At 36.8% G+C, this 11432-nt stretch overlaps 2 protein-coding genes and 1 pseudogene across 2 annotated transcripts; 2 read left to right on the forward strand and 1 right to left on the reverse strand.

Moving 5' to 3' along the window:
* Positions 1–1443: 1443 nt before the first annotated feature.
* On the forward strand, positions 1444–2101 carry LOC124540956 (chorion class B protein PC10-like). The gene is made up of 2 exons (XM_047118730.1): positions 1444–1491; positions 1625–2101. Exons 1-2 carry the CDS (start codon positions 1444–1446, stop codon positions 2099–2101), a joined length of 525 nt encoding a protein of 174 aa, XP_046974686.1.
* A 4999-nt stretch (positions 2102–7100) lies between these two features.
* On the reverse strand, positions 7101–7736 carry LOC124541168 (chorion class A protein L11-like). The gene is made up of 2 exons (XM_047119029.1): positions 7677–7736; positions 7101–7467 (listed from the first exon to the last, which is right to left on the reverse strand). The coding sequence occupies exons 1-2, from the start codon at positions 7725–7727 to the stop codon at positions 7105–7107; spliced, it is 414 nt and encodes a 137-aa protein (XP_046974985.1). The 5' UTR covers positions 7728–7736; the 3' UTR covers positions 7101–7104.
* Positions 7737–8812: 1076 nt separating this feature from the next.
* LOC124540957 lies at positions 8813–9449 on the forward strand (annotated as a pseudogene).
* Positions 9450–11432: the final 1983 nt, after the last annotated feature.

Below are 11432 nucleotides of genomic sequence, written 5' to 3' on the forward strand. Positions count from 1 at the left end.
TTGCTAAGTCGTCAAAACAACTTCAGGAAATGCTGATGGAACTAAGCGTTGCTAGCGAAAATATTGGACTACAACTGAACACCGCAAAAACAATGATAGCTACTAACGGCACTAAAGATTCCATAGTAACAGACCGAACAATAATGGAATACGTAGAGAGCTATATATATCGCGGATAACAAATTTCATTCCAAAACACAAGACACCTAGACGAAATAGAAAGGCGTATTAACATGACGTGGAAAAAATATTGGAGTAACAAGGAAATATTAAAATTATAACTCCCGATAAAACTAAAGAAGAAAGTGATGGATTCGTGCCTCCTGCCCTGCTTAACATACGGTGCCCAAACTTGGATCTTTAACAAAAAAAATTATGTTGTATGTGCGTGTCAACGAGCTATGGAGAGGAGCATCCTCGGTATATAAATTTTAGATAAGCAAGAAAGCGAAAGAATTAGACAAAAGACCCAAGTGATTTTCGCACTGAAACACGCATTACGTTTAAAATGGAAATGGACAGGGCACATTGCCCGCTCCTCTGCAGACAGATGGGTCAAGCGCACAATCAATTGGAAGGGCCTCGGAGGTCCTGGAGCAAAAAGGAAAAAGAGCAGACCAACATCTGGCTGGGTCGACGACTTATCAGAAGTAGCAGAAAGAGACTGGGTGAAAACAGCTACCGACAGGAAAAAATGGAGGCAACTGGAGGAGTTCATACCCGAAAGGGGCCATGACATATTTAGCTTGTAGTATATATTTAGCTTAATGTACATTTTTTACTGTAACCTATGTCTTGGATTAATAAAGGCTTTTTATTGTTATTATTTTAAAGAGATATTTGTTTTTATAAAATACTTAAACCGATGAGCATATAGGACACCTAATACAACATCATACATAACTAATCCATACATTGCCTAAATATCACCAATTTAGGGTCGTCAATGTTACGTCACTTGGGCCATTAAGTTCAAGTTGGGCTTCGTATCCGTCTAGATATCACCCATTCATCAGTTATTGTACCGCCAAAAAGGAATTCCTTTTGTGTTCCTCTTTGGAGGGTGACTGAGTCAGTGTAATTACAGGCATAAGGATCATGACATCTTAGTTGATAGCGTCTTAGTTGTGTATTTCCTACGAAGTCTATGGGTGGTGATGACCACTTTTCATGGCACTGTCTTATGAAATAGGAAGCGTCTAGAGGAAAAGCATTTCAGTTAAAATAGAGAAATATTTGTCAGACCTAACGATGCCGTCACACGTGCGTCTATATCAATGACCTCTTGACCAAACTCTTTCGTGTCACGTTTTCTTACATAATTCGCGGTGGAATCCGCTTTACAAATCTACTTTGATAACGATAGACTCTACAGTGCTTTCAATATAAAACCCAGTTCGTATTCGTCAGAAACATTGTCAAGTTTGTATTCAAACGGTCAACATGTTCAAGGCTGTGCTTTTGGTCTGCGCCCAGGCGCTCTTCATCCAGGTAATTGTCACAAATTTGTGGAGAGATTTGAATATATATTTTATTGTAGTATTAAATTAATTTTGTTCTTTTTCGTTGAATTTAATATTTTTTGTTTATGTTTATATTAAATTGTAATTTTCTATCGTTATAGTCTATCGCTGGACAGTACATCGGAGCTGGCTGTGGTGCTCCTTACGGTCTCGCCGCTCCTCTTGCCGGTGGTTGCGGCTGCGGACTTGCTGGACTTTCTGGACTTGCTATCCCCGCCTCTAGCGGCGGTGGTCTCGGTGTGGCCAGTGCTTCTCCCATCCCACCAAGCGGAGTGTCAGTTCTCTCAGAAAACGCTATTGAAGGAAACCTCGCTGTAGCCGGTGCTCTGCCGTTCTTGGGAACCGTCGCTCTGGAAGGTGCTCTGCCAACTGCTGGTGCGGGTGTTGTCAACTACGGATGTGGCAACGGAGCCGTCGGCATTGTGGAGGAACTTTCTTCTGCTGGCTCACTCGGCTACGGCCTTGGTGCTATTGACGGTATCGGCTACGGTGGTCTCGGCTACGGTGGTCTCGGCTATGGCATCGGTGGCCTAGCTGGACCTTACCGCGCTGGTTGCGGCTGTGGTGCCCTCATCTAAAAACATTATTAATCTGTTTTTCGCGTCAAATAAAAATTCAGATTCAGAGATTCAACATAAGTTTTTGATTATGCTCTTTAGAAAATTCCTATTATATCTCAAAACCAATATATATAAATTTAATCTCGAATTAAGTTAATCTGACGAAGTTTTTTCAAAAATCAAAATCAAAATCTACTTTATTCAAGTAGGCTTTAACAAGCACTTTTAAATCGTCATTTAACAACTATATTAAGTGAACCTACCGGTTCGGAGAGTAGACTCTACCGAGCAGAATCGACAAGAACCTAAGTACAAGGAGTACTGAGTTTCAACATTCAAAAATACAGTCATTTTAGTTATATACGTAATATATCCTGTATATATAATATATGTACGTAATATATCCTGCCTGGAAGTTAACAAGTAATTATTCAACGCTTTAAAAGTGTGCCGAGATGGCTCAGTCATAAGATGCATCTTAACCGATGATTGCAGTTTCAAAGCCAGCCAAGCACCACTGAATAATGTGCTTAATTTGTGTTTATAATTCATCCCATGCTCAGTTGTGAAGGAAAACCTGGTGAGAAAACCTGCATGTGTTCAATTACATAAAAATTCTGCCACATGTGTATTTCACCAACAGCATGGTGGAATATGTTCCAAACCTTTTCCTCAATGGAAGAGGAGGCCTTAGCCCAGCAGTGGGAAATTTACAGGCTGTTGTTGTAGTTTAACAGTGTTTCTCTAGGTGTGTTCCGTAACACACTGGTTTACATTAGTTAATGTGTTTCGAAATAATAGTTTAACTTATAAACTTATTTTTAGTATGTAAGCGTAATGTACTTACATATATATGTATATGTAAGTCATACAAAAACGCACTAACGAGATGCCTGGTCTCGTTCACCTAACTTCGTGGTTGCAGTGTGATTCTGAAAGAATTAACTTCGCATGTTACTCACGAGAAGTTGCTGATTTTGATACTTGTATCATATAAATGTCATGTTCATTGTATTCAATGTCACATATCACTCTCTGACATTTCACAATTGTCTTCTGCGCCAATATTCGAGTTACTTGTTACACAATAGCGCTACTGCCTGAGCCAGAGTACAGACGCTGGTTCATGACTCAGTATGAGTAGCTTTTGTTTCATCGTTTATTGTTTTTATTCTAAGCGTGAAATGAATGTTATAATAATGGACAAATCCATTGAACGTTGTGCAAGTTTTGCTAGTTACAGTAATGAAGAAAATAAGTAATGAAAATGAAACTCAAAATTTTTACATATAGCGGAGGCGAATCTTGTCCTATCCCAAAATGTCTTGTTTGTGGAGAAGTTTTGGGTACTAATTTGATAGCTCCCAGTAAACTAATGTAACATTTAATGGCTAAACATCAGCAGACAAAGTATTTTCAGCATATGATGGAAAATCGTAGGAAAATTTTATGACTTCTCTTTTCAAAACCTTAGAAAAGAACAAGAAACAATCTACGCGGTCACTAACAAATTAGAAACCGGAGGATTTTCTGTCTGCAAAGAAAGTGTGAAGCAGAAAGGATTTGACGTCGAATTTGTGACATATTCATATCTACCGACATTAAATAGAGGGTGATTGAAAAATATGTTCTGAATCTTCGGGAAAGTGAAAGGGAGAGGAGGCCTTAGCCCAGCCGTGGGAAATTTCAAGGTTTTGCGCAACAAATTGATCAGATACCACTGATATGAGTGGTCACGTGCATGACTACATCTAAAATGTTAGATACACTAATAAATGTGAATTAAAAGAGGTTTTTTATTTTGCCTACGATTTCTATGGTTTGTTTTTTACTGGAAATACTCATTACGCGCTTCCTCCACGCGCTTTATGCAAATAACAGGGTTCAGGCTTTTTAAAAAAAGAATGGTCACCAAAGCTTGTATAATTAATTAAATTGACTACATAGAATAAATCAATAAAAAATTCAACACTGACATTTCAATATTTTAACACCGACAGACAAAATTGAGTTCTTTCGCGCTAACTATGGATCAGTCCAACTGTCATTATATAAATGATTCCAAATGTCATGCCAGCTGATCCAGAAAAATAAGGAATCTTGAAGCTTATGGCAAAGAAAATAAATTAGTATTTACCAACTTAATTTTGCAACTTTATCAAACGGTTCATAATCTAGGGTACAAATGTACACGGGAGCATTCTTTTTGGACATTTTCCAATAAATGAGCATAAAAATTTGTTGATTGATAGAAACATCGCTGCGCTTGGGATTTAGACTAAGAAAGTAGGTATTTTCGTTTGGATAACACTAAAGATTATAGGAGGCTGTATCTAGCTATATACCGGTTCGGTTCGGAATGTAGATTCCACAGAGAAGAACCGCCAAGATAACATAATAATCAATAGTTTTTTTTTTAAATATAAAGTACTAAGTTGTGTTAGCCACGTACATTATAACATTTATTATTTGTATGTAAGTTTATGACTGTACCGCCTTCGCCAATGGTATTGAAATCTCCCTTTGATTGGGTTGTTAGGAAGAGATGGCTAATAAGTCATAAGTCCGCCCGTTGTACAACACTTTTAATGTACTTCTTTATTGTATTTTATTAATTTTGTGTTACTTTCGTTTTTTTTTGTTTGTGGTGTGCAATAAAGTATAATTCATTCATTCATTCATTCATATATCCTGGCTGGAAGTCAAAAAGTACTATCTCCATTTTCTATTATCTATATTATCTATGCGATTCAACGGGGAAATGCTGTTAGCATTCTTGCCACCATTCCACGCGGTCAAGATTTATACAGTAACTAGTTTTAGTTCATATTTGTATATAATATTTAAGCATTTAATGTTGTTAATTCTTATGTTAACAAACAAATATAGATTATGGCATATATAAAAAAAACCTAGAATTGTTTTACATACAATTAAATAATATTATCTATATAAACCTGTTTGGAATATTTTACACGTTGGTAGCGGTATCATATGGTATGTTTAAGACCTCATATGAAAACTATCATAATACTGGTAAGGGTAATAGACCCGTAACGTATTAGTAACGTTTAGGAAACTAAATCCGCATTCTATTTCTTCAGAGCGGTACGTTGTCAAAGAGATCCCATTATTAAAGTACATAGACCATAGCATTCAGTTTTCGATAGACATCATATAAATATACATATCAAAAACGTCTAGGGATATTTTGCATGAAGTTCTTAAACTCAAAAAATCCTGGCCAATTTTAAAATATTATAATGAAAGACGACTTTGTACACCTACTTGAAAGATTCTTAATTTGAATTTGAAACAAAATAAATAAACACAAAATTTCAATCAAAAGTTTCATTTACCTACAGCAATATTGAGCTATTTTTTTGTGTCAAATTTAAGTTTTACTACAAGTTATCGAATAATTGCGAGTTAAATCTATTGTGTGCATCATACAGCGACGCCATTTAACGAGAGAAGAAATGCTAAGGGCAGTGGGCATGCTCCAAGCTGGGGCTACTCAACGGAGTATTGCTGAGGAGACTGGAACCAGACAAAACGTCATATCTAGGTTGTGGTCACGCTACCCTGGTACTGGTGAAGTGTCTGAAAGACATCCAGGAGCATTACCACTCAACGACAAGACCGATTTATGCAAGTTGCCACGAAAAGAGAACTAAATGTTACGGCATTGCAGTTGGTTCAGATTCTCCAGTCAGAGGACCAGTTGCTTGTGAGTGACCAAACTGTAAAGAGAAGGCTACATGAAGCTAAACTTCATGCTCGCAGACTGCTTCGTACTCCAGCACTACGCCGAGGAAATCGTGGGCGACGATTAGAGTGGGTTCGTGTACATTTGCTCTCGGAAGATAACCAGTGGTCTGTAGTGCTGTTTACCGATGAGTTCCGGTTCGGTTTCCATCCTCATACACGTAGAGTACGTGTTTGGCGAGTCCCTGTTTGTGATAAGCGTCTCCAACATTTTCAGGCAGTACATTCATATCACGGCGGGACAATTATGGTTTGGGCGGGAATTCGTCTTGGTGGAAGAACAGACCTCGTTTGGATCAGAGACACCATGACTGCTGAAAAATACCGTAACGAGGTGCTAGTGCCGATTATGTAACCCCATAGACTACAAATGGGCCAAGAAACCACGCTCATGCATGATAACGCCCGTCCACACACAGCGAGAGTGGTGACGAGATGGTTGCACGTACAAGATGTATCGGTTTTAAGCTAGATTTAAACCCCATAGAGCACGCGTGGGACATGCTCCAAAGAAGGGCTTTGAGGAATTTACCTGTAAATATTGCAACAGAAGAGCAACTTTTTTGCATCTTATTAGGACCTGGGACAATCTACCGCTGTGAGATTTGGATGACTTAATCTAAAGTACGAAAAATCGTCGCAGGACCGTTATAAATGTCATGGGTGGTTTTAGAGACCACTGATTAATCATATAACTGTTAAAAACAATAACTTTTCTATACTTTTCACATTTTCTTGAGAAAAACATTAATTGATAGTTTTACCATTATTTTACCTACGTTTTTTAGTTTTTTAATTCTAAATTTCTTTACGCAAAATAATAATGGTTTTTTTTTATTCTGTAGCATAGTCACATAAATGGGCTTTATAAAAATATAAACAAATAATTGAGTAAATTCAAAATATCCCTAGGCAGTGTTGATGTATGTATAATGTATATTAATCATTTTCCTACACTATATCTTATTATTATATATATAATATACGTATGTTACGGGCTCTTCAAAAAAGAGAAATCTATGTATGTAGGCACATGAAGTCACAAAAGAGATGATGTAGCTTATTCACTTCTAAATACTATGTTTGGAACTATTATGTGTTATGAATAATTATAGAATAGTCTAACGAGGTATTATAGAGTCATACACGTAAGAAATGAGGTGTAAATGAGTGAAAATGAAAGATTACATTCGAGAGTCAACTTTTTAATTCAGTTTAAGAAACTGTCTTTCGTTAATCGTGTTCCAATTGCCTCAGTAAAGGAAAGCGTTGCCAGCGCAGCCGCAGCCGCAGCTACCGGCGATGGAGACAGCGCCGCCAGCCGGCACGATGCCTCCGAACTCGACGGCACCGAGGATTGGTACCTGACCAGCGACCAGCGTGGTACCGCCGACAGCCATCTCTCCGGCGACGGATACATCACCAACACCGGCACCTCCGTAGGCAGCACCGTATGGGGCACCAAGACCAAGACCCAATCCGTAACCAGCGGGGCCAATTAGACCGCCTTCGCAGCCTAAACCGTTGATGCCTAGGCCTCGGCCGTAGCCAAGGGGTCCAGCCAGACCGGCATCACATCCACATCCAATACCTCCGATGTACTGGCTGTATACATTCTGTAACAAACGAAATGAAGGTGCAGTAAATCTGTATTAATAGTAAGAAAGGAGTTTGGCAAAGAAGTGACCAGATGGTCACTCCTTTTTCTTAAATTAAGATAGAAATCGTTTTTTTGTTACAGTAGAGTATTTTATTTTTAATTTAATTACACTGAATAATAATTACTTTGTATTAAAGATATAAATAAGTATCAGGGAAATATTACCTGAACCAAGCAAGCTTGGACGCAGAGGAGGAGGAAAGCGAAGGTAGACATGGTGCTTGGTGCGTATTCAACGTAGCTGAATATACAATGACTGCGAGAAGCCACACTAACGCTTATATATGAACCATTCGCACTTGGAACAGAAATGTCGCAATTGGAAAACGTGTTTCGATATACTTTTTTATAAATATTTTTAATAGTTACAAAGTTATTTTCGGCGTCTAGGCTATTGTTTTTATATATTAACAATCATATTATGATGGATGATTAAAATTTCGTCATCCGGATGGAATGAAAATTTTAACAGTAATATTTATCAATTTGATAGAATCAGTGAAAATCATTGTATGTGCACGTGACGTAAGGGTAAGCTTATAACGCCAAGATTCCGACTCCGCAAAGTCAATAAATCCTTTTCTTAAATAATAATAAATATATAAATCTTGGGGCAGGGTATCTATTTCTATAAAAAACTCCGAATATATTTTTAACATTGCCGTTTTATAACTTTACCGTTTTAAACGAAATTCCAACCATTTGTAAAAATATATTGGTGAAGAAGGTATATATTATTCCTTATATACAAGATCATACATATATTGAAAAAGCGTAGAGCTAGGCAGGATATACATATATTACATACATATATAATTTTATTTAACTAACATGACATAGTATTTTTCAATGTTGACAAAGAGTAACTACTGAGTTTCTTGCCGGTTCTTCTCAGTAGAATCTAGTTTCCTAACCGGTAGCTTCACTTAATATAGTTGTTAAATGTTGATTCATGTGTGCTTGTAAAAGCCTACTTGAATAAAGTATATTTTGGTTTTGATTTTGATTTTTAAGCCTCATTTCAAAAGTACCTTTTGAGCCTTTTTTGCTGTGATGGTTTGTTATTACCAAATTTTTGTTTTTTACCTTATTAATAAGCGGATAGTATTCGTAACATTATATTTTCTAACACATTTTTTTACTTTACGTTACTAAACCTTCGTATGTCACGTTTCGTTACATAATTCACGGTGGAATCACTATTATGGCTTACATTGATAACGCTCTCTTCAATTTATTCAGTATAAAACCCAGTTCGTATTCGTCTGAGACATTGTCAAGTTTGCATTCAAACGGTCAACATGTTCAAGGCTGTGCTTTTGGTCTGCGCCCAGGCGCTCTTCATCCAGGTAATTGTCACCTCTTTTTTATCTTAACCAGATTGTAGACGATTAATTTTGATATTTACAAAATTAATAAATACTTTAGTCTTGTAAAGAATTTTGAGATTTTTTTTATTATAGTATTTAATAAATGTGTCTGTTTTTCGTTTATTTTGTAATGTTTGTTAATAGTTAAATTAAACTGTATACTTGTTTTGTTGCAGTCCATCGCTGGACAGTACATCGGAGCTGGATGTGGTGCTCCTTACGGTCTCGCCGCTCCTCTTGCCGGAGGTTGTGGCTGCGGACTTGGTGGACTTTCTCTGAAAACGCTATTGAAGGAAACCTCGCTGTAGCCGGTGCTCTGCCGTTCTTGGGAACCGTCGCTCTGGAAGGTGCTCTGCCAACTGCTGGTGCTGGTGTTGTCAACTACGGATGTGGCAACGGAGCCGTCGGCATTGTGGAGGAACTCTCTTCTGCTGGCTCACTCGGCTACGGCCTTGGTGCTATTGACGGCATCGGCTACGGTGGTCTCGGCTACGGTGGTCTCGGCTACGGCATCGGAGGTCTGGCCGGTCCTTACCGCGGTGGTTGCGGTTGTGGTGCTCTTCTCTAAAAACAACAAAAATCGATTCTATGCGACCAATAAAGAAGAATAACTTTAACTAAATTTTCGATTTTATTTCATTAACCCTGACCCTGACTACTTATTAAATATATTAAGAAGGTCACAGCCCATAGTCAATGCCGTTGTAAGAAATATTAACCATTCCTTACATCGCCAACTGCCACCAACTTTGGGAAATAAGATGTGATCTGTCGTTCCTTTGTTTTTACTGGCTCACTCACCAATAAAACTGGAACTAACAATTCTGGGTACTGCTGTTTGGCGGTAGAATATCTGATGAGTTGTACCTAGACGAGCTAACACAAAGCACAACTCTTAAGGAAATATTATATGATAATATATTTGTTGTTTAGCCGTTACCGTGCTAATCGGGTATCATTGGATATTTATCGGCACATTAGAGCACCTAAATAACGGTATAAATATAATGATTCTAGCGACTCGCCCCGTTTTGCTAGCTGATACTAAATGTACTGTCACAATAACAATGTTCACAGTTTTTCAATTATTCTCCACTATATTTTGCATGTATTAAACACAAAACCTTCCTCTTGAATCAATGTATCTATTAAAAAAAACCGCTTCAAAATTCAATGTGTAATTTCAAAGATCTAAGCATACATAGCGACAGCAGCAGCAGTAAGCGACTTCGTTTTATACTATGTCGTGATAATCATAATGATGATAAAATAAAAAAGGGTGGATGTCGTTATTTTTGCAACAATATACTTATATAATAGAACACTTCAACTTTTAGGCAACAACACTGCTGTTCCAATGCGGGTTGGTTGAATACACATGTGGCAGAAATTCTATGAAATTTGACACATGCATGTTTAAAGACATAAAAACATTAACATTAATGTTAGTATTTATTTGAGATAACGGTTTATTTTTATTGAAAGAATCATGAAAATTATCCATCTCCACTAGAGCCTTAGAAATTATATTTAAATACTGACACATACGTATAAAAGATTAACAAAAATTTATTTTTACACATTGCATGTGATTATATGTCACAGTAAAATTGTAAATACCGTTTGCTTACAATTTAATATTTTATCGGTAGATTATTATCTATCGAAGTAAATTTCAGTCCAATTATAAAAAAATCCAATCTATCCTAATCGAAATTTTATGAACTATCGAAATTGTATGTTTCGTTTTAATTTGAATAAATGTTTACAATTGTGTTGATTATTATTTTTACGCGGTCTAACAATAAGCTATTTGACAATGCGAAAAATAAATTGTGAATTATTGTAATCCGTGCATTGTATGAGTTTAAAAATGGTTATTTACTAACGAAACTTGAAAATAAAAGTTTGTCACGTGACACAAAACGCTCCTGATTGGCCGGGCTTATGATTAAGTCACGTTCTTGTAAACCTTGCTTTTCTACTATATGTACCACAGATTAAAATACAGCAAAGTCACGTCACCGACCCCATTGCAGCGCCATATTGTCCAAGTAGTTTTCGCGCGTTATTTAAATATAGAATTTTTAATATGATACTTTTCAGCAAATATGTACTAGAAATAAAGAAATCAACTTTTACTGGGTTCCTTAACCGCTACTAAATAATATAAAATGGATTTTAAAAACCAGTCAAATAGCCTATTGTTATAACAAATTTTATTTGTAATACGGGTAGTTTCGAATAGGGTAGTGTGTCATGACATGAAAGCTGATGGATTCAACTTGTTATCGTCGCATGAAGCAGACACTTTCTAACCTATTGGTTCTCAATCTAAGTTAATCAAACTAACCGTATTATATTTTTTGTATTTGAATTGGGAAATTATACAATAGTGTACTGAACAATTACAATGCATCTTTATTTCTGATATTTCGCTATCATCAGGCCTACCACGGAGGATAACAGCCAAGAACATTTTAATCCCTTCTAATGATGCGTCATATTATATTATAACTGCTAGATGTCCACATTAAAATAAACGTTAAAG

Source organism: Vanessa cardui, chromosome 27 (assembly GCF_905220365.1).
Source record: "Vanessa cardui chromosome 27, ilVanCard2.1, whole genome shotgun sequence".
In the NCBI taxonomy this organism is placed as follows: domain Eukaryota; kingdom Metazoa; phylum Arthropoda; class Insecta; order Lepidoptera; family Nymphalidae; genus Vanessa; species Vanessa cardui.

Coding starts and splice junctions, on each gene's coding strand:
- LOC124540956 (XM_047118730.1), top strand. CDS start 1,444: ATGTTCAAGGCTGTGCTTTTGGTCTGCGCCCAGGCGCTCTTCATCCAG. Junction 1,492..1,624: donor CCCAGGCGCTCTTCATCCAG/GTAATTGTCACA, acceptor CTATCGTTATAG/TCTATCGCTGGACAGTACAT.
- LOC124541168 (XM_047119029.1), bottom strand. CDS start 7,727: ATGTCTACCTTCGCTTTCCTCCTCCTCTGCGTCCAAGCTTGCTTGGTT. Junction 7,468..7,676: donor TCCAAGCTTGCTTGGTTCAG/GTAATATTTCCC, acceptor CGTTTGTTACAG/AATGTATACAGCCAGTACAT.